Below are 27,385 nucleotides of genomic sequence, written 5' to 3'. Positions count from 1 at the left end.
CGCTGGTACCCCCTTCCCTGGACCAAGAGCTGCTCCCTCCCTGGACTCCCAAAGCATTTATGGCCACAACCCTGACCCCTCAGCCATTCGCTGGCTTTGCCTCCTCGTCTGTTCCCGGTACCCTCCTTTTTCTGTAATTACTGCAAAGGAGGGAATTAAAAATGTATCTATACTGAAACCCAAATTCTGGGCAAGGTAAGCCTAGAACCTTGGGAGTGTGTCAGTGTAGCCACGTAGATAAAGTCGACTTGTGACAGGAAGGGTGACTGTAACTATGTGCCAGGCTCTGTCACAGTTACTGATGGGACCATGTTCGCTGTTGCTGTCACACACATGAAACTGCCCTCCGTTTTCCGCATGCACGGTCCTCCTGCAGGAGCTCCGGCACCGGCCATCTCGGCCGGACTGTTACGACCTCCCCTGGGAAGTCTTCCTGCCCCAGGTGCTCAACCTTTAATAAGCGCTTCTAACACAGCGGTCACAGCCGCGATGGCCACGGCTGGTGTGCCGGCCTCCCCCAAGACAGCACCCCAGGGGCACAGCCAGTGTCCCGTCACCATGCTCCCCGGGCACCGAGAGAGGGCCAGTCCTTTGCCGATGGCAAGTGGCCCCCGTCAGCGGTGACCTGCGTCAGCTTCTTGTGAGACACACACGCCTCGGACCCTCCCCAGGGCGCTTCGGACCCTCCCCAGGGCGCTTCGTGGCCAGAGCCCCTCCAGCACGGACTACGGGTAGGAAAGTCTTCCCTTCTTTTCCCAGAAGCAAAGCTGAAACAGGGCCAGAGCTTGGGTACAAGGTTCTACAGATAAAAGGAGTTTCTAGATAACGACCTCTAATGATGGGACACACCCTGCCCGGCCCTGACCCCGGGCGACGACATGCAACAGGACTTCACCTCCACAGGTGACTGTGAGCCGTGCGCAGAGACTGAGCCCTCGCCCCCATCCAAAATTCCGAAAACATGTCCTGGTCACGCTTCAGGTGAGGGACACAGGCAGCCTCACGGTGCGCTCGAAGGCTACAACCCCCATGGGCCTGGAGCCCCAGCCAGGGTGAGGGCAGGTCAGCCCCAGCCCGACTCCGAGTCTGGCCCCACCATCAGGCCACAGAGGAGGGGGTGAGCCCCTCGCAGACGCTGTCCTGCTCTGACGTCCGGGAGTCTCCGAGCCCCCCAGAGGCTCCACACAGACTCAGCATGACGACATGGCAGGAAGCAGAGAGGATGCTGCAGGAAAACAGTGAGAAAACGGCTACTCTGCCTCAAAAGTGTCTCTGAGTGAAATCCCTGAATGATTCAGCCTCGTTTCGTTGCAGTTCGAGCGCACACCGCCTCGGACGCAGGGCACCGAGCACCCCAGCTCTCGCGCGCTCGCTTCCACACGGCGGGCGTGCTCCTCGCTGGCGGGGGCAGGGCCAATCCCCAGAAGCTGAGCCACTGACCGAATGATGTGAGGACAGTCAGGGAGCGCCAGACCCGAGGGACAGACGCATGATCCTGTGCCCAAGCCTTGGGGGGCCAGAGAACTGGATGGCGCAGCGGCGGCGGTGGTAGCTCAGTGCCCCAGCTGACTCATGGCTGACACAGAGCAGGGAGGGGACCCCGGTCCCTCATCCAGGAACCCCTCAGCCACCACGGTCACCCAGTTCTCTGGCCCTGCTGGCAGGTGCCACTTGCTGCCAGAAACTAGGCCAGACTCCACAAGCCACAAGCTCTGAGCAAGGCCCCGGACCCAGTTTCTGACGGGCTCAGCCCCGCTCAGACACGCGCTGACCCAGCAGCACACGGCGGGGAGGCCAGGTCATGGGGACCAGCCGGAGCTCAGCACCGACCCTTCACCAGCTTCCCCTCGTTATGACACTAAACTCACACCCGGGCTGGGGGCTTACCACGCGAACCGGACACGCAGCCTAGGAAGGAGCACAAAGAACCAGGACCGCCAAGTGTGCGCCCAGAACACCCCTGCCCTGCCGTCCAGACGGCCCCCTCTCTCCCCGTCTGCTTAAAGTCTCGCCGACCCCTCCCGGGGAGCCAGCCGAGCCCCCTTCGCGGCGCCTCCCCCAGCGCTGGAGCTCGAGCCCCAGCAAAGCGTGGCCAGGAAGCCCCTTCGGGCCTCTTGCCAATCGCTACTGCCTGGGGAGCCCCGGGCCGCTCGGCGACGGTGAGGGGGCCCCACCGGGGGAGACAGACTCCTGAGTATGCGGGGGGAGCATAGAGAATGACGCACGGAAATGGAACGGGTCACCCTACCCAAGGTGGAAACACCGCCAGCCAGAAGGACATCAGCGGCTGGCTAGTGGCACCTGCTCCGCGGCCGGTTACGGCTCTGCACCACTCGGACCGCGGCCTCCAGATCGCCGGTGTCGTCTGCGACAGCCGCTTGCTTCAGAGCGGTTGTTGGTATCTTTAATCTCTATTCACTCTAGAAAACACTGACCAAAATTAATCTTTTTTATTGAATAGTTACCTAAGTCACTTACTGAGCCTGCAATGTCTGCCTTCGGTAATTCAACCACCACCTAAAAACAGAATATTGAAATGAGCGTTAATGCGTGTCAGGGCCGTACCAGGACACGATCTACGCGAAGCGCGTTCTCATTAGGACAGCACTGCACGCTCGGTACTAAAACCATAACTGCTCCAGAAGAAAGACCGATCGCTGACTTCAAAGCATTCCAAGTGTTATGAATCCCTTTCCTTGACCTCTTCTCAAACCCCTTCATTCTGACTGGCCAGTGGCCAGAGCCTCAGTGCGACCTCCAAGAGACCCCCCCGAAGGCACCCCAGCCCCACCCCCACCCCCCAGCAAGGCCTGCAGCAGCCTCTGGGTCAGGGCAGTCTCGCCCTCGCCGCTCCCGTCTTAGCCAAGGACGCCCTCGTCCGACTCTTAGCGGCGCCGGGACGACCGCGGACCCGGCAGGTCAGAGGGCCTGAGCTCCGAGTCAGCGCTGCCCCGTGTGTGAGCGCCTGGGCGTGTCCTACTCACCCACACATTGAGAATCCCACTTTCATCCAGGGAAGCGACGTGGAATGACAAACCTGACATCTCTAGTGGCAACAGAAACAGGAAAAGGCTTGTGAACAAGGAAACCCCGTTGGATAACTGGTTAGAAGGACCTGACAGAGGTGAGAGGTCACATACCTTCTTGAGTAGAAAAGGGAGAAAGCACGAAACTCTGTTTCCTGTAGACAGACGTGGAGACAGGTTCCACCGCCTGAACGGGACTGCAGTGGTTTACGGAAGTCAGGATGCCGTCTAGGGTTTAAAGCACACAGGACCACATGTGAAGGAGTCACAGAAGCGCAACCAATGTCATGTGGGTTCCAGGCCCCCCAAACACCAAAAACCAATATGGGCCTCAACTAAAATGAGGCATGATCACAGCTTCCAGCATTACCGTGACATAGAGACCGTGGACCTCAAAACACCTGTAAGGAGAGACGAGTTCTCACTCCCCAAGTGTACAAGGCACCGCGGGCAGGCGTGAGGGGAGGACACTTCACGCACAAGGGAGTGAAGGTGGAACAGAAACCAGGCAAAAGCGCCCTCAGAGAGCAAACCCAGCTTCCAGGGCAAGACCCGGGGGGCGGCTCACAGGGACAGACAGGCCGGAAAGTGAGGTGCAACAGAAGGGCAGGGCCCAGCGACGCACGGAGCAGACACCTGCCTGCACCCAGTAAAGAAACGACATCTCACAAACTAACAGAATAAAGCTCCTTTGACCTAGAACAGCCATCGACAAAAGGTCCAAGAGCAGAAAAAAAAGCAGACAAACTCCATACAAAACTGCTGTAAGAAGAAAAGACAAAATGCCAATCACAGCGCTTGAGAGGACAGTCCTGCCCAAACGAGCACTTCACAGACGCCCAGAACCACCCCACATCATTCAAAAAGCACTTGGAAGTGGACTTCGAGCAAGCAACCGCCCAAGAAATCAGGAACCCAGGACAGGTGTGGGGAGCAGGAGCCGACCCTGGGAAAGCCGGTGAAGAGCAGACAAGACTCCAGTTCCCGGGGCCCGAGGTACGAGCCCTCAGGGCAGCCCACATACGGGGCGGGGGGAGGGGGGCATCCTGGGAGGGGGCTGGGCAAGGATGGGGGAGAGCGGGTGCCGTGCACTGCAGGGGGGTTGCGAACGGGTGAGCCAACCTGGGGGGCACACAATGGGGGCCACACTGGGGGTGGCCTGCAGGGGGACAGCACTGGGGGGTCCACTGGAGGGGGCGCTGTAGGGGGGTGACACTGGTTGGGGGCTGTGCAGGGCCTGGGTCGGAAGCTCCCCAGCTCTCTCACCACTGGGAGCTTAGTGACCCGTGACTGGTCCCGGTGGCAACATTCATTTGGCAAAAGAAAATGAAGGAGATGTTTGAATGGAGTCACTTATCCGTATGTGCGGTTCAAAAACTTACTGTTCTAGTGTTTTGAACATGGTCATGAATTCGAATGTTAATTAGTACCTCTGGAGCAGTCAGAAAACGCACATATTTAAAAGCGGTCTTTGGGGAGGTGCCTGGGTGACTCAGGCGGTAAAGTGTCTGCCTTCTGCTCAGGTCAGGATCTCAGGGTCCCTGCCCAGCGGGGAGCCTGCTTCTCCCTCTCCCTCTGTGATCTCTCTCTTTCTCTCTCAAATAAATAAATAAAATCACTTTAAACAAACAAAAAAAAAGCTATCTTTTGTAATATACAGCATTAAACCCATAAGTTACCTATAAACTCTCACAGTCTCAACAGTAGCAACACTGCCCCCATGGAGGCAAAGGTCGTTTGCTAGGGGAGAAAAAAACCTTTGTTTATATGTTGTGAAAATTAATAAAGGGAAACCTCACTCCAGTGGAGTCGGGAGGCTAGCTTGGGGGCCCAGCCCTCAGTGCTGGTCACAAGAAGAACCGTCCGTGAGAGATGCCAACATCAGAACCCTCCACAAGAACAAAATCACTGGGAAAGATGTCCACTGCATCCCGTGCAGCTCAGCTGGTGAGAAATCCCATCACCCGGAACCCCTGCTTCCCACCAGGGACCCTCCTTCCTAACAACCCTCCCGACTTTGTCCTTCTCCAAGAAAGAACGTGCTTGTCCTGTGTTTCTCGCACTTGCCTGTAGATCTGCCATAGCACGCTGGTCTGGTTTACAGCCCTCCTCCGTGCCCAAATAAACCCATCTTTTGCTGGTAAAATAACTGGCAGCTTTACGGCTCCCGGTATAACACAGGGCCACACATACAGCACACAGACACGCACCATATGTGAGGTATCAGACTCTCGTGGAGGGAGACTGGGGACAGAAAGTTCAAACGGCCACCGGGTTAAGAAATTCTCGAGAAGATGAGTCACAGCCTGGGAGAAAATACTGGCAAAAAACACATTTGGTAAAGGACTGTCATCCAAAATAAAAAAATAACCTCTTATAACTCAACAAGGCGGCAACCAATCACTTGTAGAAATGTGCTGAAGACCTGAGCAGACGCCTCTGGGAAGAAGACACACAGCGACTAAAGCAAGCCCATGGGACGCGCGGGCGGAGCCGTCCATTGACCACCGACTCTTGGTTTCGGCTCGGGTCGTGATCCCAGCCGTGAGGTCGAGCCCAGCGTCAGGCTCCGCACTCAGCACCGAGTCTGCTTGACATCCTCTCTCCCACACCTCGTGCGTGCTCTCTCTCAAATAAATAAATAAATCTTTTGTTAAAAAGCTTCTGAAAAGGTTCTGCACATCCTATGTGGTCAGGAAATGCAGACTAAAACCACAGTGAGACACGAGTACACACCTATCAAAGTGGTTCAAAGGCCAGTGGTCCCAAGCGCTGGCAAGGAGCAGAGCAGCAGGAGCTCATGTTTGCTGCGGCTGAGACAGGCTCTCGTCTCAGCCGCCCACAGCACCGCTTAACCACATGCTCTCCGCCTGGCGGGCGGGTAACGAGACGGAGGACACAGAGCACACGGGGCACACGGGGCACACGGGGCACATGGGGCAGGCACGAGCTGCTGGTGCACGCACCCGCACAAAGACCCGTAAAGGCAAAATGTAAGTGAAAGAGGCCAGGCTCCAGGGTCCACATGCTGGAGGATCCCATTCACTGGACGTCAGGAGAAAAACAAACCGTGGACAGAAAACGGATTAGTGGCTGGGGCACTGATCAGACACAGGAAACCAGGAGATCCTGGGCAGGAACAGAGAGAAAGATTGAAGACGATGGGGTCTGCGCGCGGGCCCTGCCTCGACACCAGTGGGAGCAGAGACAAGCTTCTCCTCTCCCTGAGCTGGAGGGAAGGAGCCCAAGACAGGCATCAGACAACCTGCGTCTACACAGCACTGAGGACACCCCAGGACACGAGGGCCCACCAGCAAGGTGGGGGCTGTGGCCGCAGCTGTGGTTGTGTGGGTGTGGCTGCTGCGGTCTGTGTTTGCGTGGGTGCCGTGACTGTGGTTCCAGCGGCACGGCGGGAAGCTCCTGGCAGGCTCAGGTGGGCAGGGTCCCTTCACCTCCAGGAGGGGAGGCATTTTCTGTCTATTTCAAGCATCAGTGGGGTTAACTAAGCCGCGGAACGCACACGTACCAATATGCCTTGTGCTAACTTAAAACTAGAAGTTATTTCACTGAGGATTCGGAATCCAGAAATTTAACAAAAAAGAGCATTCTAATCATTGTTTGCCGTGAGCTGAGCCCTGCGGGTAGATTTTTGTTTTTGCTGTGCACCAAATGCTTCTTTTGCTCATAGGTCAGACCCCGTCCTCTGTGGTAATCTGAAGGAAGGCTGTTCCTCAACACTATCCTGACTTTTCTAGAAGATACCGGATGGGCAGGTGGGTGTCACTGACCAGTAGAAAACGTTGCCGTCCTGAACGTCCAGAAGCAATCACCCAGCTTCACATAACGATGTATTCTGGAATCTTCTCGTAGGTCCCACACGACCACCGAGCCGTGCACTGTCCCAGCAAACAGTAAAAAGGCTTTAAAAGGGCTAAAGCAGCAACAGGTGACCTGGAATGACACACAGGAAGCTGGAGACTAAAAATGTGAGGCCATGGTCAGGGGAGCGCCAACCCCCCCGCCACGTCCCACACTGTCCCCGGGAACCCCGACCCAGAGCTAAGCATGTGCAAGTCCGCGCCGGCAACGGTGAAAAGCAGGAGGATGAGCTCCCCTGAGGACTGGCGGTCACAGACATGGCGCCTCGCACACACCTGGGCACACAGAGTGTGCACCCCGACCCCTCCGTTCAACCCAAGTCACCGGGCCCAGAACGGCAACGCCGTGCTTTGTCATTTTATTGACATCCTGTAGAAGTTACTCTTCTCAACTACTTTGGTGAATATCGGTGACTCTGAGATCAAAGAGCACATGAACAGGAAAATACAAGTACGTGTTTCCCCAACACACACGGAAGCAACACAAACGTGTTTTCCCAACACAACATAAAAGGGCAGCTCTCCCGGCGTATCTGTTAACGAGGGGCTGGGAGGCGCGCGCAAGGGCTCTGCCTCCCGTCAGCCCACAAAGAAACTCCTGAAATACCCATGACTCAAATCCTGCGAGCCAAAAAGGACACTTCTGGGGGCCAGAGCCGTGCCGAGGGTGACCAACATCTTCACGAAGTCCGTAGCTACACTGGTACCTACTAATCCCAGTGGACCCACAAGGCTGTGATGACCCCACATTTCTTCAGTCTGAGTTGACCTATGAACTAAGAATTTCTAGCGTCAAAGCAGACACATGCCTGTGTCCCCTCACACCTGCACACAGCTGAGGACAGCCAGGGAGAGCAAGAAATGACCCCTGAGTCCCCGTGGGCCCATGCTGCCCTGCACCGGACACCACCCCCCCCTCCCACGGCCGGGCCTTCCTGTCCGTAAACCTACGACTCTCCCGGGGCCGTACCTTCGACTCGCATATCAGCACCTTCTGGGGCCCCGAAGGCTGCCAGATATCCCACACACACAGTACGTATCTGCTGTCCAGAGCAGGGGCGAACGGAGCTCCAGGAAGCCCGTGCACAGACACCACCGTCTGTCTCTGCCCCCGAGAGGCACATAAGCACAACACTGTCCGATCTGGGGGTAAAAATGAGAGAAGCGTGTCGGCACGTTGGTGTTTGCCGGAATCCACGTTAAATGAACACACAAGAATATCCAGATAAGGGCACCTGCGTGGCTCAGGCAGTTGAGCGTCTGCCTTCAGTTCGAGCCGTGACCCCAGAGTCCTGGGATCGAGGCCCACATCTGGCTCCCAGCTCAGTGGGGAGTCTCTTCCCTCTCCCTTCCCCCATTCATTCTCTCTCAAAGTAATACTTTGCAAAAGGAATATTCAAAGTTCCCCGGAATGAACAAAGCCCTTTCATAGCTGCCTGGGCCTGAGGTCTGGGTTTCGGCAAGCGGCCCCTGCTCTCCCTGAGAAAGGCCTGGTCGGCCTCAAGGTCTCCTGATACTCGGCGCAGGCCCCTTCATCCGCCAGCTCTCCCAGGGAACCAAGTCGCCTGCACATGATCTGGAGTCAGGCCGTGCAGGGGACCCATTCGTGCCTGGCTCAAGCCCCCTCAAAGGCTGTGGTTTTCACTCAGCGAGGCCTTCTCCCTCAGGACCCTAGAGCACCGGGCCTGTCACTTCCTGTCCTCAGAACTCACCCCTCAGGCACACGGCACATTCACCCCTCCAGTCACCTGGAGGCCAGGGTTCCTGCCCCCTGACCCAAAGAGACAGCAGCCAGCGTTGGCCGCATCATTCGGTGGGCCGTGTCTCAACAGCAAGGACGGGGCTGCCCAGATCCGTGAGAAGCTCGGGCTGGGGCGTACTGAGACCAAGTCCCAGGCTCACAGGTGAGACCCACTTCTCTGTTAGAAAACCTACCATCTAACTAACCTCTTTTTCCTTCCGTCACCTCAAAATTCATGTCACTGAAGGGGCACCAGGTGGCTCTCTGGGCTGAGCAGCCAACTTGGTTTTGGCTCAGGTGGTGATCTCGGGGCCTTGAGCTGGTGCCCCACGCTGGGCTCTGCACCGGGCGTGGAGTCTGCTTCAGGTTTTCTCTCTTCCTCTGCCCTCCCCAGCCACCCCGCACATTCTTTCTCTCTCTTTCTCAAAAAATACGTTCATGTTATGAAATACAAAACGAACAAGAGAAACCTGCACACCATTTGCTGGGGGAAGCCGTGGCCCACCACACCCAGGGCCCCGTCCTACGAGAACATACATGCGTCCCATGTCCCTCACAAAGGATCCTAGATGCGTGTGTCTGGCCCAAGCGCCCTCGGCTTTCGTGAACCACTGTCACCGTCCTGACCCGGACGAAGGCACATCTTCAACTCCCATGCCTTGGGGTGTGGTGGGGGTAGGAGTGTGACATGTGTTCTGAGCTCTACAGAGACAATGATCAACTATTTTTCTTATAGGGTAACTCTTACCTTTTTAAAAATGAAAAATTCTCACAGAACGTGAGATCTTTTAAACTAATATTGCCATTTTTGGACCTAGTTAATGCGCAGGAACACAAGAAAGTCTAAATCTCTAGACAGCGGACAGGCCAGAAGAAACGCCTCCAGCGAGCGGCACCAACGCCCGCTCCCCGGGGGCCCCGGACGCCAGGCGAGCAGGCCGCTGGGCACCCGGTAGGTCGTGGCAGCTGCAGAAGCTTGTCTTGCCGGCATCGCACTGTGCCTTTCCCGGCGCAACCCCAATACTGCCCGACCACGGGCTCTCCCTGCCGGCTCTCTCTGGCTTCGGGTAAAGCCTGAGGACATCCGTTCTCTCCCGACAGGCGCGCCATCTGTGCCCTCTGCGTGCAGCACGAGACACGAGTTACTGAGGAGACGCACACACTCCTCTGCCCTCCTTCAGAGCGCAGACCGGGACCAGGCTGCGGCCACGACCTCAGCGGCTGGGACGAGGCAGAGGTGACCGGCTCCAGCGACATCAGCTTGAGCACGTGAGCACGCTGGGCTCCGGGCAGCCGCAACAGTCACACGCACACGCAGCCACTCGGCCTGTGGCGCTCGGGCACTGCTCAGGGACCGCCGAGATCCGGGGACGGCCCCGCGGGAAGCCCCGAGCCGTCAGGGACAGCCCCTCGCGCGGCTCCCGGGGCTGCCCTGCAAGGGGCCCAGGGAAACCACAGAAGGGACTGGAAGAAACAGGATCTAACCCAAACCCACAGACCCTCAGCTCCCTGAGGAGGATCTCCCTGAGATCACAGCGCGCCCGGCTGTCCCGTCGGAGGCATGTTCACTTGACTCTAAGGCGGCTTCCTTTTTAGAAGGAGACCCACCTTGCCCTTCAGAGGGCCGCGGAGGCTGGGTTGGGTCGGGAAGCCCCGCGACAGGGACACGGGAGGCAACAGTAAAGAGTGCTCTGTCCGCACCAACGCACCCACAGAGCAGCCCTTACTCTGAAGGAACGGCAGGCCGGTGTTCAGCTGCGAGGACCTGTCACTGATGGGCAGGGTGCCGTCCTGCGTCCCAGGGCTCCAGCCGGGCTCGGGTCCCAAACGGTCTTCTTCAAGCAGAACCGCAATCACCTTTCAAAGACAGTGAGCGGTCCTTCGTAAGCAAACATATGCACTTTCGTAAGAACAACACAGAACGCACAAGTCATGACCTATGCATCTATCACATTTCCGAAAACAACTGCTTAAATTCCAGACATCACAGAAACGAACAGAACAAAATTACGTTGTTCTTTGTGCACAATAACAGAAACGAAGAGGTAAAGTGACATTAACATAAACCCCGCAGGAGAACCCTTACTTAAATGCTTTTGCTAAAAATAACAGGAGAAGGAAAACAGTGGACCACCCCAGCCTTCTTGACTAAAGAAGGGGCACAAACGTGGCACGGACACACCACCACCGTCTTTCTCATGGGGACGCGGCGAGGACAGAATGAGCCGTGCGTCTCTGGCATGGTTCTAACAGGGTCATGTCTAGTTAGGGTGATGACGGGGCAGGGGTACACGCGGCAGAGCCAGGAGACACGGGAGGCCGGGCTGCAGAAGGTGAAGGAGAGCCGGCAGGTCAGGGTCAGCCCCGACCCGACCTGGCCCGCTCTGGCCTCGTTCATTCCTGCTCCACCCCAACCTCCTCCACCTCACCCTGTACCCAAGGGCTCTCTCCTCGTAGATCCCCATTAATGGACCCTAGAAGAGAGGCCCATTAAATTTAAAATTACGTGAAAGTGTCATCTATCTGAGGAAGCACAGACCCTCTCCCTAACACACGCGGGGGGGAGAAGGGACCACATGTGTCCAGAACACAGATGGAGAAACAGGCTGGCTCCAAACCCACCGTCAGGGTCTGTGCTCACCACGCGTGCCGCTCCACAAAGACACAGGAGACAACGGAGGGCATGTGAGCGACTCGTCTCTTGATCGACTCAAGGAGTATTGCTAATGTTGAGCCTTCGGAGAGACTCATGCGGAAACGCGGAGGGGCCGAGTGTCTGCTCAGAAATAGCTGGGGGTGGGGGTGGGGGAGTGAGGGGCACGGATGAGCCCATCGGCCAGGAGTGGACAACCCGCAGTGTGCATGGGGTTCAACAGGCTGTTCCCATCATCTTTGGAGGCATTTTGTAAATTTCCACAATCAGTTAAAAGTCATGAATTTACTAATTTTGAAGACTGTAGTGAACAGCTGCCTTCACAACTGAGCAAGTCTGGCTTTCCGTCTCTATTTATGCTAAACCTAAGCCATCGGCATGCCAGTACGGAATCCCCACACACACACGCCTCGTGCTGACACAAGTCCCATGGGGGCGGTCGCACGCGTACCTGGCAGGCCGCCCGGAGGAAGCTGGACAGCCGCGGCGTGTCGACCTTCGGTGCGGTGGCCACATCACAGAGCTCTCCGCTCCCGCTCCCTAAGGAGAGCAGGCTGCGCTGAACCAACGAAGTCGACCCTAAACTTCACGTTTTACACACCTTAGGGCTCAAAGAGTTGTTACAAACTTTTCCCTGGAAGGAAAAGTCAGAGAATTTTACACTGTTCTCTAGATCCATCACGATTTTTTTCAAAAACAGCTGCACCTCGTTTTACAGAAAGTCTGTACACAGGACCCTACTGACATGCTTCGGGGAAATAGTTAAAGGCATCAGTTTATTCACTTTGTGTCAGGGTTGGGCATCTTCTTCTCTTAGTGGGGGCTTCCCTGAGAAAAGAGAGCAATAGGCCCCACACAGGCTACTTCCCGTGAGGAACAATCCATTAGGAAGGCCACCGGTGCAGAGCACGGCCCCAGGCGCTCCCCGGGCCCTCCCCCGGAGCAACAGTGTGTCTGGAAACAATCGCATCAGGAAGTTCTCTATTAGTGAGAACAGGCCCATCGGAAAGCACCTGTGTGAATGTGGCCTCCCTCTGCTTAGGAACCAAAGAGTCACCAGCCCCCGTCAAGGCCCACTGGGCCCCTAGCTCAGGGCTCATGTCAGTGAGTCCCAAGAGCTAGCTTGCTCTTGGGAAGAACAGAGTGTCTCCCTAGTCACACACTAACAACCACACCTGGAAAACAGCACAAGAAAGGACAGGAAAGGTCACAAACACCACATCGTGACACGACATCGCGACACCGCAGGCGGCACTCAAGAGCAAAGACCTCTCACCGCCTGACGCAGCGGCGCCCTCGGCAGGGTGCTGCGTCCACACCCCTCGGGTCTCTGTCTCCTCAGTCTGGATGTCTCTGTCCACAGCATCCTCGTTGTACTGGACGTAGGCCTTGAAAACGAGAGAGACGCTGGAATTAGTGCTCGGTGTCACCTTCCGAGCTCCTTCCCACCCCCCCAAAAAGGAAAAAACAAGTTTTAAAGTTAATCATGAGTCTTCCTGTTTTTGTCAAAGGTGTTGGTTGGAATAACAACCCTGCAGAGACCACTGGGTCTCACATGTTGATACATACAGGCCTAATTTTTGAAGGTGAAATAATCACATTCAACTGTTGAGTAAAAATTGGACCGAAGCAGAAGGAGCTCCCTGAGCCGGAGCCCCCAGTCCCAGAGCGACCGAGTCAGCAGCTCAGGGGACGGAAGCAGCTACACATCAAAAGCCTGAGGCTCAGCACCCCGACCTCGAGGCTTCCAAGACCTTGGGGCTGAGGACCCAGAGCGCCCGCCTCCACCTCTGCCGTAGGGCAAGCCCTGGGCTCCACAGGGCACACGTGCATCAAGGGTAGGACCCGACCCGACCCAACCCGAGGAGAAAGGCCCCCAGAAGGTTCCAGCAAAACCTCGCAGGGGCAAAAACTCCCCACCCAACCTGCAGGAGGAGGTTCCCCCAGGACGGAAGCACCTCCGTGAGACACAGCTCCTGCCAGCCCAGAGAGCCAAGAGCATCCAACCCCAAAACCAATGCCCCCCCCCCAGTTTCAGAGAGCACGTCCGCTTTACACACAGCTCACTGCTCTCCTTCTGGCCGTCTGTTCAAACACGGCCCCAAACTAGCGTTCTCATGGGGAGCCCAAAACCTCCGTTCACACAGCACAGACACTCCCTCATTCCGGACAAAACAAGTCAGCTTTGGTTTGACGATACTGCCGCCCAGCTCACCAACTTCCTGTCTTCTCAGAACATTCTCTGGCTTTGTAAAACCAAACGCAACTTGTTTTATTTTGCAAAGGCACATGCTTCAGTAAAGATCAATGTGTCGCGAATAGCTTTGAGGTGAGCAGGTCAACTGCTCAAGGACGGAGGGAGTCAGCCTCGAAGCCAAGACTGAGGTGGCAGCTCGCCGAGGTTTGCCCTGTGACCTTCTCTCTGTGGAAAGAGTCGTACAGATGGAGCAACCCCAAGTGCTTGCCGACCGCTGACAGCATCAGGGACAGAAGAAGAATGTAAGAGACGCTGCCCGACTTTACACCCTTGCTGGGAAGCTGGGCAGTCACAGAACTAACACCGAGAGTCCAGCAGGGGAGTACAGCGTGTGTCGCGCGGATGTGGCAAGTCTGGAAGAGGAGAGAGAATTCGGAGCAAGCCACGAGGGAGGGCTTCACCTGAAGGACGGACGTGCACTGGGGACTCGCCGGGGAGGGGAGGGAGGAAAGCAAGGGAACAGAGCGAGGCGGGCAGGGGCGGCGGGGCGGGCACTCTGAGACCCGGGGGAGAAGGCAGGCACGGGCAAGGGATCCAAACGCAACTCTCTGCTTGACTTTTAACAAAACATCTGCACGTCTGGGAGCGTACCCCATTCCACGCGGGCCATCCGTTCCCGCCTGGGAGCCCGTGGAGCCCGGGGGGACGTCTGCCCAATCTTCCCAGGTTCATGTGCACCACATGATGGAGGCGCTCCCTCTCCTCAGGCCTGCACCCTCACCAGTCCCAGGCCCTCATGTTCCGGAACGGCACACGGCACAGTACGAGAGTCCCTCATGGGGCTGCACTTGCATTCTGCCACTTAGTTAACACATCTTTGCTCACCTGCTTGGTATTTCTTTTCCCGAAGTTTCTGATATACATGTCATATTCATTCACTGGAGGCAGATCCAAGAGAGAGAAAGTGAAGGAAAAATCCAAGTCCAAGAGCCGAAGCAGCCTCGTACTGCGCATCCTTTAAAACAAATGGAGGCAAGAGAAGGTCAAATTGATGATGCACAAAGGGAATCACGGGGGAGCATGAGGAAGCTTATGATCAGATCAGGTCATTGCCGAGGACCCAATTTTCCTGTGTGTGTGAGTCTGAGGTACTCAACAGTTGTTAATAACAAGTCATGCACCAGCAATGCAAAGAGAGAATGAACCAAATTTTTGGTTCTGATTCCGTGCGCCAGACGTGAACACAAAATAAAGTTAGAATATGCGCTTGCCTAGAACTTCCACGGAAAGCAAGGACGTCACTTCATGAACTGATGCCTTGATCCGAAGGGTTACATCCTGTGAGGTCACCCGGGCTGTGGTCAGGTACACGCCATCCTTTAGGCCACCCTTCCGAGATGCTCAGACAGGAGGTGGCCAAGCAGCACACGACACCGCCCGTTGCCCCTCCTGCCCAAGGAGGCCGCCAGGTGCTTCCTGTTTGTGGGTTCCCCTGGCCTCACGCACTGTCCTTCTCCACTCACCTGAGCTGGTCTCTCTTTCCTGCTGGGCCCCTCCTGTGGCCTGCCCAGGACCAAGCCCTGAATTCACAGCTCATCAGCCACACTGGATACAAGCTCTGCCTGGCCGGAGCGTTTGTTTTCTCCCATTTACTAGGATTTCCACACGGCTGGTGCTCAGACTGCGTGTGGGGAATGGTCTCCACCACCGGGCAGCTTGCAAAAGAGATCCGCCCCGTCCCCCCTTACATGGCCGTCCTCAGACATCCCACTAACGGCCACCTTTCCATGACCTTACGCTCTGGCCACTGTCACACCTTCCCGAATTAGCACCTCCACAGTCCTCCATGTTCAGCGTCATTTCTGACCCGAAGTAATTCAAATAATACATACACTTATGTACCATAATACGGTAACATCCCAGGACCTGAAACCGTGGGATGACCTGTGCCCAGCAAGGGCCCCCCATTGCCTGCCACAACCAGTACACAGAACTTGCAACGATCATCTTCTTGCTTTGTAGAACGTAATTCCAGCTGACGTTTATCTATGCCCACACATGACACTGCGTGGTTCTGATTCTCTCCGAGTTTCTAAAAATTACACTAAACCACATGTAGTTTCCAAGACTTGAATGAGGTTAAAGCAAAAACAAAACCTAGCCATAGCGGCAAAAACTGATATTACTATTGTGAAGGCCCAAAATATAAGGACAACAAAAATGATATGAAAACTGATTCTTATTAATCATGATTTATTAGTTTATTAAGCAAAGTTCCCTAAGCACCCACTAAAGTCGCGCACGAGCTAGATGGAGTGATGAGTTTTAAACACGGTTTCCTAAAAACGTATCGTTTTTACGTTTACTCCTAAATCATACTGGAGCCTAATATGATAAACCCTTCACTTGAGACTATACACCTTGACTTTCATAAATTTCTAATTTTATGAATTCTTAAATTGTAAGCATGGGCTGTGCCATCTGGGGGCCCTGGGTTCCCCGCTCAGCTCCGCCGTCCAGACGCCGACCCTTAGCCTCATGTCCTCATCGGTAACGCGGAGCCGCAGGGCCGAGCGACATGGTTAGCACACGGCGGCACAGGGCTTGGGACAAAGAGGGGAGCTCGCGCCACGTGTCACCAAGCACTAGTACTACGGACCCTGACAACTCAGCCTCCCCGTCTGAGACAGGGACCTGGGAACACTGAGGCCACCAGCGTGTGGGCACTAGGTGGTGCCAGCTGCACCCCAAGGGGGAGCCCGGCGCCCACACAGGGGAGGGCCCAGCTCAGGCAGGTCAGGGAGTGCATGGGTGTGATCCCTTCAGCCAAGACAGGCTCCGACTCCCAGGGTGACTCCAGGATCTGGACGCTGGACACCGAGCGGAGGGGAGAGCGGGCCACACACAGACACTATTAACACGACAGCAGAACACAGAAAAGCGCGGCACAAATTTAAAAATGTACCTAACGTCTGCAGTGAAAATGAAAAGAAAAGCTCCATTTTTTTAAAGCATGTCGAAGTATATTAAAATCCCCTCACAAACTCCCAACACACCTACTTTTGCTTAAGGGCCTGAGTCCGACTCTTCTCACGGCGTGAGGCTGTGGCAAAATCAACGAAAATTCCACAAACTGGGGTTCTGGCGGGGGAACCGAGTGCACCTGCACAAAGAAAGAATGCTGCGTCGTGACACTGAAGCATCTCTCCCGTGGGACCACTCGCTGGCTCCCGAGACGCTGGTTCGCCAAAGCTCAGAGAACCTTCGGCGGGTCAGCACTCGCCAGCTCGGCTCGGCCCCCTCTGCGGCCGGCACAGAACACGAGGGGACTAGGGGCGCTTGGCCGGCTCGGTCAGAACAGGAGACTCTGGATCCCCGTCATGAGTCTGAGCCCACGTGGACTGCAGAAGTTACTTCAATACATAAAACTTAAAAAAAATGAGGATAGTAATCATTCTGCCTACGTGGGTTTGCATTGTTGTATCATATTAATTATTAACCACAGTTCGTTGTATTAACTGCTAATTGTTTGACCAGATAATTTAAAGTAGTATATCACCCGGCAATATTTTTAACATTGTCCTATTTGATTTGGTGCTATGTTCAACGCTAGTTTTTTATTAGAACGTCACAGCTTTCCCTTTAAGCGACTTGAAAATATTTAGTTCTCCTCTTACAAGTGACTTTATCATAGCACAGTGCCATTTCTAACTTTGTAGAGGAAACCCCCTGGAGAGAAGGGCTCCCTCAGGAGTGCTCGTCAGACACATCCGGCGGCCCAGGTTCCCGACCCCATCTCCTCACACCGGGCCTCAGCCCCGCGGCCGCCGCCCGCATAGGCTCTCATTGGCTCTGAGCCTCTCTCCGAACCTGGTCACTTTCCTGTGTGAAACTCAAAGGCGGTGGCATCCGAAAACAGGACGTGCTACATACGGGCCGACTGACACCACGGGAAAGGTGAACAGGGCCGCCCCAGGACTGGTGGCTCCTGCGTGAGCACCCCAGAGCGACCTGTGCTCACAGCCGCCCGCAGGCTGCAGGCCGCCCCCAGGGAGGCCACGCGCAGCTCTCCCCCTCGGACGGTCCCTGACGCACAGGACGAGTATCTTCTGAGTGTCCCACATGGCACCCTTGCGGGAGCACAGACACTCACACGTCTGCCACCTAATTAGAAGGATTCTGCCCCCAAGGACCGTGCGGGCGTGGGTGCCCGCTGTCCTGAGAGACGGACGCGTGTACCTGTCTTCGAGTCCCTCTCACCCTCCGGCGGACCCTGCTTCTGAGCCAGTCTGCAGGACAATTCGCTGACCCTTTCGTTCTCGGCATTAATGGCTTTCTGAACTTCTTGTATCTCCTTTTTTCGGGCCAGAGGAAGCTCTTCGATCTTCTCTCTTGCTTCCAGCTCCTCAGAGCTGTCATCTCCGTCACAAACCTCAAAGTCATCTTCATAGTCCTACAAACAAAAATCCCAGCTTTGGACCTTGGAAGACAACCTGACTTTAAAGAACACACATGGAATAAACGCACCGTCTAGAATTAAAATAGACAAAATGCTCATTACAGGTAAGAAAAATTTTTACAGTTAACGGATGTCAGTGTCACTGAGTTAAAAATCTGTATAAACTGCCGCCTTTTTCTCTGAAAATGAACCCCACTGTACAGATTTACATACACTGACACCTGTTAGTAACACTGACACCTGTTAGTAACACTGACGTGCTAACGTTCTGTGCTGAGAACGTGACGGGGTGTTGGGGGGGGTGTCCTCCGCACACACAGATGTTTGTTCCAATATGCGCACTCACATCTGGGTGCAGTGCACTTGATATGTGCAATTGTAAAATCATTGAATTACATCGGATTGGTAAGCATTGAAAGAAGTATAGCACTTTTTATTGGTAACAAGCCTAAATCACCCAGATATAGAGTATTAAGGGTAACGAAAAGAGAGAAATAAGGCTATTAAGTTAAGAAAGCAGATTTTAGGGCATCTGGGGGGCTCAGTTGGTTAAGCGACTGCCTTTGTCTCAGGTCATGATCCCGGAGTCCCGGAATCAAGTCCCGCATCAGGCTCCCAGCATCACAAGGAGTCTGCTTCTCCCTCTGACCATCTCCTCTCATGCTCTCCCCCACTGTCTCCCTCTCAAATAAATAAATAAAATATTTAAAAAAAAAAAAAAAAAGCAAGCATATTTTAGAACACATTATTTTTAAGCTACAAAAAATTTTAACTTTATACAAACTTCAAAATCATCCTCAAAACAAGCTGTATATTCATCTGCTCCAGCACTTTCTGAATCAAAGTCTTCCTTTTCCACTTCCTAGATGTAAAAACAAACACACAAAAAATTTAATCAATCACAAATTTGAATGTTGCAAATACATTGGGAAAATGTTTCCTAAGATATGATGTTGCTAATTTTAAAATGTATTTATAAAACTAACATAACCCAACAACAAATTCTCTAAGAAACACCTTGCTAATAGTAAATATGACCATAAAGAGAAAAAAGTTAAAGAACTTATCCTTTATGAGAAACCACTAAACTCTGATGAGACCAGTAGCACAAGGTACTTAGTGTGGCCCTCTCCTCACGGAGCAGCAGACAAGCTACACAAATCCTCGCGCCTCTGAATCAGAGCACACCTGGCCCGTGGCTCCCTCACTCCAGGCCGGAGAATAAACAGGGGAAGGACTAAGTCCCACAGTGGGAGGGGTGCTCTGTCAGGCTCTGCATGTGTAGGGAGACTGCACCTGTCACCCTAAAGCCATCTTGGTCCAGGTACCAGGAAAACCAAGTAGAAACACATTCCAGGTTTCCAGGATAAGACAGTAGCAGAAATGAAACAGATGTTTGGAAAACTTGTATCTTCCCTCCCAAAGCTGTTTCTCTTCTTATCCACATCTGCTCCTCCATGTCGCAGGAGCCCCTCAGGCCCCAACCCTCCCCCGCCATCATCCTCAGCCCAGCACCCCCATCCCTGCCAGGTCCCCGTCCTTCTCAGGAAAGACACGTGATGACACCACACCCGCTTTCACACCGGGTACTCCTCAGCCCCACTGCATGGGCCCACACACCAGACATGCCCCAGAAGGGCTCTGGTTCCTGTGCTGGAGGGAAACAAGCATACCAGCAAGGGGGCACCTCTGGCACATGGGCAGCACGGGCTCGGGGTGCAAAGGGTTAGGGGGACAGGGCCTGGCTTCAGAGGTAAGAAAGAAATGACCCCAATTTTCAGTGGTGAAACCTGGATGGATGTCAGCACCTCACCCAAAACAGACACAGAGGAGAGAGAGGGAGCCTACGGGAAGCGTGGCCAGACCATGGTGAGTGTGCACAGAAGACAGGGATGTGCAGGGGCGGACGGAGCTCGGGGAGCACCCAGGGACACGGTCGGCCAGCGGGGAGCGCGTCCGTCATCGCTAGAGCCCGGGCCAGCGCTGTGCAGTCAAGTACGGCCCAAACCGGTGCTCGATGCCATAGAGACATCCAGCTGCCCCGTGTCTGACTTTCCAAAGACGCACATTCTCGTACGCCCACAGGACTGAGAGGGTTATTAAGGGCACCTCATCGCCTGGGGGTGGGAGAGTTATCTTATGCAGAGATTTCGTAGGAAAAACTGTTCCCTAAAAGTGTTCCTTTTGGCACACCGGCACACAGGGTCACTGGACATTAGCGTGAACGACGCCCATCCCCTGTACTGCAGCAGTAGACGCGGCTCCTGCTAATCGATAATCAATGACAGAAACACACACACATGCTGAGCAGGAGCCTTAGGCAAAACTTGCAGCCTCGTGCTGCTGAACGCTGTTCCCGGGCACCGGAGCCCTGACACACACCCGCAGGGACTCCGTGACACACACTCACAGGGACTCTGCAACACTCCCAAGGCGATCCCGCCACTTGGCAAACACAGCACCCCAGGGCATGCCACGCGCTCTGCCAGGGGACCGCAGGGCCGACACGCCACCCCTCTGTAGAGCTCGAACCCGCTGAGAACCAGGTTCCACTAGCAGCTGCTCAAGCACCAACCGCCCCCCCGCCCCGGGACCCTGAGAGTACCCTCGCGCCATACGGACCAGTCTTGGGAAGAACTACTCGGTTATCCCTGACCTCCCCTGACCTCCCCTTATAAAAAGATGGTGCCAGGACACCTGGGTGCTGCAGTCCATTATCGGCTGCCTTCGGCTCAGGGCATGACCCCAGGCTTCTGGGATCGAGTCCCACACTGGCCTCCTTGCTCAGCGGGGAGCCTGCTTCTCCCTCTGCCTGCCGTTCCCCCTGCTTGTCCTCTCTCTCTCTCCCTCCCGCTCCCTCTCTCTCTGATAAATAAATACATAAAATCTTTATTAAAAAATTTAAAAATTAAGGAAAGAGTGCCATTTCCTTGATCTCCCTGGTTTGGCATTTATTTCTGAAAATTATTAGTTACCCTGACTCTGTCTCACTGATAATGAATTACATCTTCTGAGAGGTCTCTAGTTGGTTTCTTCAATTCCCCTCAACCCTCTTGCATTTAAATACAGAGCAATGATGACAAGGCTGACTCTTTACTTAGCTAGAACCTCTGCCCAGCCTGCTCTTTTCAAAACCTCCCCCATCCCGCAGAGGAAGGCTGTGGCGTCCGCGCACGCGCAGTGAGCCATACCTCTCCCAGCCCTGACACCGGGACGCCTTCAATGCAACCTGGCATCTCCAACAAGAGCAACAGAAATGCCGGCAGAAGTCTGTTCCTCCAGCTATATGCAGAAGAATGAAACCCGACCATTCTCTTACACCGTACACAAAGATAAACTCGAAATGGATAAAAGACCTCAATGTGAGACAGGAACCCACCAGAATCCTAGAGAAGAACACAGGCAGTAACCTCTTCAATATCAGCCACAGCAACTTCTTTCAAGACACGTCTCCAAAGGCAAAGAAAACAAAAGCGAAAATGAACTTTGGGGACTTCATCAAGATCAAAAGCTTCTGCACAGCAAAGGAAACAGTCAAGAAAACAAAGAGGCAACCCAAGGAATGGGAGAAGATATTTGCAAATGACAGTACAGACAAAAGGCTAATATCCAGGATCTATGAAGAACTCCTCAAACTCGACACACACAAAACAGATAATCATGTCAAAAAATGGGCAGAAGATATGAACAGAGACTTCTCCAATGAAGACATACAAATGGCTATCAGACACATGAAAAAATGTTCATCATCACGAGCCATCAGGGAGATTCAAATTAAAACCACATTGAGGGGCGCCTGGGTGGCTCAGTGGGTTAAGCCGCTGCCTTCAGCTCAGGTCATGATCTCAGGGTCCTGGGATCGAGTCCCGCATCGGGCTCTCTGCTCAGCAGGGAGCCTGCTTCCTCCTCTCTCTCTGCCTGCCTCTCTGCCTACTTGTGATCTCTCTCTGTCAAAAAAAAAAAAAAAAAAAAACACCACATTGAGATACCAGCTTACATCAGTTAGAATGGCCAAAATTAGCAAGACAGGAAAGAACGTGTGTTGGAGAGGATGTGGAGAAAGGGGAACCCTCTTACACTGTTGGTGGGAATGCAAGTTGGTGCAGCCTCTTTGGAGAACAGTGTGGAGATTCCTCAAGAAATTAAAAATAGAGCTTCCCTATAACCCTGCAATTGCACTCCTGGGTATTTACCCCAAAGATACAGATGTCATGAAAAGAAGGGCCATCTGTACCCCAATGTTTATAGCAGCAATGTCCACGGTCGCCAAACTGTGGAAAGAACCAAGATGCCCTTCAACGGACGAATGGACAAGGAAGATGTGGTCCATATACACTATGGAGTATGATGCCTCCATCAGAAAGGACGAATACCCAACTTTTGTAGCAACATGGACGGGACTGGAGGAGATTATGCTGAGTGAAATAAGTCAAGCAGAGAGAGTCAATTATCATATGGTCTCACTTATGTGTGGAGCATAACAAATAGCATGGAGGACAAGGGGAGATGGAGAGGAGAAGGGAATTGGGGGAAATTGGAAGGGGAGATGAACCATGAGAGACTGTGGACTCTGAAAAACAACCCGAGGGTTTTGAAGGGGTGGGGGTGGGCGGTTGGGGAGCCAGGTGGTGGGTATTATGGAGAGCACGGATTGCATGGAGCACTGGGTGTGGTGCATAACCAATGAATTCTGTTACACTGAAAAGAAAAAAAAAAAACAGAAGTCTGTTCCTCCCCTTCACACCCATGTTCTGCTGTCTAAAAGGAGTAATAATCACCCTAATAAAAAGGGGCTATGAAAGCAAAGGCGCACCATTTGCAATGACATGAGTGGAACCAGAGGGTATTATGCTGAGTGAAATACGTCCATCAGAGAAAGACAGTTACATACAATCTGACGGATATGAGGACTTTGAAGACAGGATCATAGGGGAAGGGAGGGAAAAATGAAAGAGGAAACCAGAGAGGGAGACAAACCATAAGAGACTCTTAGTCTCAGGAAACAAACTGAGAGTTGCTGGGCAGGGGGGGGCGCTGGGGGACGGACACCGGGGAGGGCACGTGCTGTGGTGAATGCTGTGGACTGTGTAAGACTGATAAGCCACAGCACCCCTGAAACAAGTAATACATTAGATGTTAATGTTTAAAAAAAAAGCAAACAGCCCCAAGTAAAAGCACATCTTCGGACGGGAGGACCGAATACGGAAGGACGGGCTCCCCTTACCGCCGTTTCTTCCCTCCCGTGCCTCGGCGCCAGCTTCCACACCAAGGCACCCTCTTCGCGGCTGTGCTGGAAGTCAGTGCCGAGGTCAGCCAACACGGAGAGAGTCTCCAGGACAGCCCCAGAGCCCACCCGGGCCCCCCAGGGAGGCTGCCCTCAGTGGCTGAGGACTGGGGTTCTGGCCCCAAGGTAAAAATACAAGATTACCCAGGGCGAATAAGCTCTGTGCCTTGGGTTTCTCCTCTGAGAAGTGGGGATAAGAACAGGACAGTGGCTCCCTGCTCCCGCAAGGATGCGTGCCAGCAATGCCTAAAATGTGGATGGTACCAAATCCTATACATACCATGTTTTCTCTTGTACATACATACCTACGACAAAGTTTGATTTAAGAGATGAACAGCGATAACTGAGAATAAAGTAGAACAATTATAACAAGACACCAATACACTGAGACCTCTCAGTGTATCTTACTGTCCTGCACCTGCCCTTCCCGTGAGAACGTGAGATGACGAAATACCCCGTGAAGACATGAAGGGAGAGCAGTGACACGGGTGTAGGACGCAGCATAGGGAGCTGACACGTCGGGGGAGGGCCATCTGCCCCCAGACCACTGTTGACCACGGGTATCTGAAACCATGCATAAGGGGGCAGCAGCAGACCCACCTCCTAGTAACTGGGACAGATAAAGTGACCCTGTGCCGGCAAGGGAAACACCGATTTCCACCCCTGCTGTGGTCACCAGCACGAGGAAGGCACAAGTCCTAGACATCACTACCCACAACTATTCGGTGCATAAGACTGCAGACAGAATGATGTGTTACCATGAAGAGAGTATGGAGCTTTCCATGTATCCAGAGAATTATTCTGGCACATTGTAGGCTTTTCATGAGGCTCAAGAATTAAAGAAAGATAAACTTGGTGTTAATGCTGTGAAACATATGACCTAATCATGGGCCAAAATGAGCTGTGAAATCCCTTCAAGAATCCTTCTGGAGGTCTACGGCCATACCAGCCTGAACGCGCCCGATCTCGTCTGATCTCGGAAGCTAAGCAGGGTCGGAAAAGATTGTAAAACATCTTATTGATAATTTTCACATTGATTACATGTTGAATAATAATATTCCAGAAGTAGTGGATTATATAGCATGTTCTTAAAATGAATTTTGTTTCTTTTTGTGTTTTAATGTGACTACCAGAGAATCTATTATTATAAATGCGGCTCACATTATACTCTGGTGAATAGTGCTGATCTACAGCTCCTTAGAAGAATTGGAAGATATAAGGAAAACACTATAAAATCTGTAAATTTTCATCTAACTCCAGTTTCAGAATTTATCCACAAAAAGTGTGAGGCAGAGCTGGTCACTAGAACAATGACTTGGTAAGAACAGGGCGCTGCGTGGGCGTGGGCGTGCGTGTGCAAGACAGAAAAAGGCAACCCTAACTCCCAAATACACACGTTCATGCACAAGGGTCAAAGCCTGTACAGCGAAAAGGTTACCTGGGAAGAAGTCGTTGAAAGGCTTTAGCTAGATGGTGAGTGACCCAACCACCCCCAAAACCAAATGAATAAAACACACCCGCATCAAAGTAACAAAAATTCCATGTGTTTCTGGGTATGCATATGGGATAAAGAGATACATAAAAATATGGCACAAGACATTAGAGATGATTATCTCAGGGTCGCTCAGGTTTCAGACAGCTACCAAGGAAAGTGACAGGAAAAATTTCCTTGGGATACGATACCCCCATCTGCTCACCACATCTCCTGCAACACCAACAACCGACTAGGAAAACAGCCGGACAGTAACGAGAACCCCAGCGCCCGCCACCTCACCGTCACTACAGCTTCACCATGAAGACGATTCTGATGGTAATCACAACGGTGGGAAGGAAGTAAAGACCGGGCATCGCCCTCCACGCACAGGGACAGTCACGCGAGGGCAGGACCACGGTGGTGTGCCCGTGAGGTCGTCGGAGCCTGGGCCTCCCTGCGGGAAGACTTCAACACTGAGGCGGTTTGCTCACTTACCAGACGTCTGCCCTCTGTGGGGACAGCATGGGGACTCCTGTCTCCAGGAGCTGTCCCTTCCCCTGCGGGGCCTAACATGCGGCCAGCCGGGAAATGCTGTCGCTCTGTGCCCTAGTGAAAGGAGGCGCCTGAGGCCCCATTCTCCTGGAACCCTCCACGTCTCCCTCTAATTCTGTATTTTGAGGCTCTCTTACCAAGGATGTGTTCGTTTACAACGGTGACATCTTCCTGCGAGCTCGTGATTCTGTCACTACAGAAGGTCCCCCCACAGGCACCAGGCTCGTCTCAGAGTCGGGCCCACTGCCCTGGGTGCAGCCTCTCTAGCTGTGACACAGGGCCACGTGGAGCAGCCTCTCTAGCTGCGACACGGGGCCACGTGGAGCTCCCTCTCTAGCTGCGACACGGGTCCACATGGAGCTCCCTCTCGTCCGTTTTCCTACTTCCGAGCTCTTCGTATCTTTTCATCTAAACACGTCCGCAGTGTCCTCCTGGAATTACCACTCAAACCCCCGTCTGCCGGCAAGGGCTGCCGCAGGCTCTGCGCTCCGAGCCAAACGCAGACTCGGGGCTACTCTTGCCGCATAATAAAGTCAACATTAATGTCTTACCTTCCCTCTCGAGTCTTTATCTTTTCCATTATTTCTTACTAAATTCTCTGCATACCTAGGAAATAAGGTCAAATTCAAAAATTAACTTTCAACAAAGACTTGAAACATAAAGCATTTTACATCTCAGCGAAGGCTCTTCTATCTGATCTAAGCTGCTAGGACGGGCAGACCTCCAGAGCCCGTCTCACTACAGCTGTGGGCACCAGGGTCTCCCTACATTGCTTGTAGGTCAGCAGCAAACCAAGAAAGAGCCTCAGCAGAGAGAAAAAACTACGTGTTTTAACAAAGTTGTGCATGTGTATGACTCTATCCCTACGAGAGTTCTAGAACACTCTGTAATTTTATTAGTCACTCCCAGAAAAAGCATGAGATCCTCCATCTGTAAGATCATGGACGGAGCAAGAGAATATTCTTCTAAGTGAAATAAGTCAGAGAAAGACAAACACCATATGACCTCACCCATATGTGGAATTTAAGAATCGAAAGAAATGAGCAAAGGGGGAAAAGGAGAAGCAAACCAAGAAACAGACTCTTCCCTCTGGAGAACACACGGCAGGTCCCCGGAGGGGAGGGCGGTGGGGAACAGGTGAAGAGGGAATGAGGCTAGCACCGGGCGGTGTGCAGACGGGCTCAATCACTGCACTGTACACGGACACTAACATTATACTGCACGGTAGCTACACTGGAATGTAAATAAAAACATTTAGAAAATCTAGAGCTTATGTACAAAATGAGAATGTACACACCAACTCTAACCTGCAACCTTCACCAAACCCACACAAAAGAGGTGCTGTTGTTAGACTGACCCACGAACCAACAGCTCTGGAGGGTCACTCAACAGGCCCCACAGACGCAGACGTGCCACCCCAGCAGGCTGCTGCCCGAGCCCTGGCTGTGGCCAGACAGTCTCTGCGCTCCGACTAACAAACACTGGTCGGGGGCCCTGGCAGTGCAGATGGGAGCCAGGAGCCTGCCCGCAGACACTCCACCCTCCCCAGGCTCCACAGGCTGCAGGCCAGGAGCCCGCCTGCACACCCTCACCCCCCAAAGTAAGTGCTCCTCTCCAAGTTCACAGGAGCACATATGGAAAAGGACAGAATCAAGGGGCGCATGGGTGGCTCCGTCATTAAGCGCCTGCCTTCAGCTCAGGTCATGATCCCAGAATCCTGGGATCGAGCCCCACACCAGGCACCCTGTGTGGCAAGGAGCTGCTTCTCCCTCTGCTCCTCCCCGGCTGATGCTCTTTATGACAAATAAATAAATAAAACCTGGGAGAAAAAAAAAAAAGGCAAAATGGAACTAGTAATTTATAACAAGCTCCAAGCTCTTCCAGTGCACCCAGACTGTAATTTGGAGGGGCTGCACCAGGGGAAGTGAAGTGCATCTATCGTTCACTCTCATTTACTGACTCTAATCAGGCCCCGTAAGAAACACGGTCTGCGGAAGCACAGCGCGCCCGACAGTCACCAGAGAGCGCACGGTCCTTCCCGGCTGCCGGTGGGATCTCGTCGTGAACTTGCGCCCCGACGTCGGTGCTCACTGCCCTAGGAAACAAAAATTCCACGACACT

General features: G+C 53.5%; 1 protein-coding gene across 9 annotated transcripts in view; it reads right to left on the bottom strand.

The window, feature by feature from the left end:
- The window catches only part of DYNC2I1 (dynein 2 intermediate chain 1), a 53,062-nt gene that overhangs the window by 11,364 nt on the left and 14,313 nt on the right, over window positions 1–27,385 (bottom strand). For 7 of the 9 annotated variants that reach the window (XM_059172415.1, XM_059172412.1, XM_059172417.1 and 4 more), the window contains 14 exons: window positions 27,283–27,359; window positions 25,816–25,870; window positions 18,739–18,816; window positions 17,735–17,948; window positions 16,556–16,658; window positions 14,381–14,510; window positions 12,575–12,686; window positions 11,750–11,838; window positions 10,355–10,502; window positions 7,875–8,047; window positions 6,815–6,977; window positions 3,141–3,254; window positions 2,985–3,046; window positions 2,466–2,517 (listed from right to left, as the gene is read on the bottom strand). In XM_059172415.1, coding sequence (XP_059028398.1) covers window positions 2,466–2,517; window positions 2,985–3,046; window positions 3,141–3,254; window positions 6,815–6,977; window positions 7,875–8,047; window positions 10,355–10,502; window positions 11,750–11,838; window positions 12,575–12,686; window positions 14,381–14,510; window positions 16,556–16,658; window positions 17,735–17,948; window positions 18,739–18,816; window positions 25,816–25,870; window positions 27,283–27,359 — 1,570 coding nt within the window. Of the gene's footprint in view, window positions 1–2,465; window positions 2,518–2,984; window positions 3,047–3,140; window positions 3,255–6,814; window positions 6,978–7,874; window positions 8,048–10,354; window positions 10,503–11,749; window positions 11,839–12,574; window positions 12,687–14,380; window positions 14,511–16,555; window positions 16,659–17,734; window positions 17,949–18,738; window positions 18,817–21,333; window positions 21,359–25,815; window positions 25,871–27,282; window positions 27,360–27,385 lie in introns of those variants that run through there. The other 2 variants (XM_059172413.1, XM_059172421.1) reach the window with 2 other exon arrangements.

This window comes from Mustela lutreola, chromosome 4 (genome assembly GCF_030435805.1).
Source record: "Mustela lutreola isolate mMusLut2 chromosome 4, mMusLut2.pri, whole genome shotgun sequence".
In the NCBI taxonomy this organism is placed as follows: domain Eukaryota; kingdom Metazoa; phylum Chordata; class Mammalia; order Carnivora; family Mustelidae; genus Mustela; species Mustela lutreola.
The sequence above is the reverse complement of the archived record's forward strand: the minus strand, read 5'-3'. Positions and strand labels throughout refer to the sequence as shown.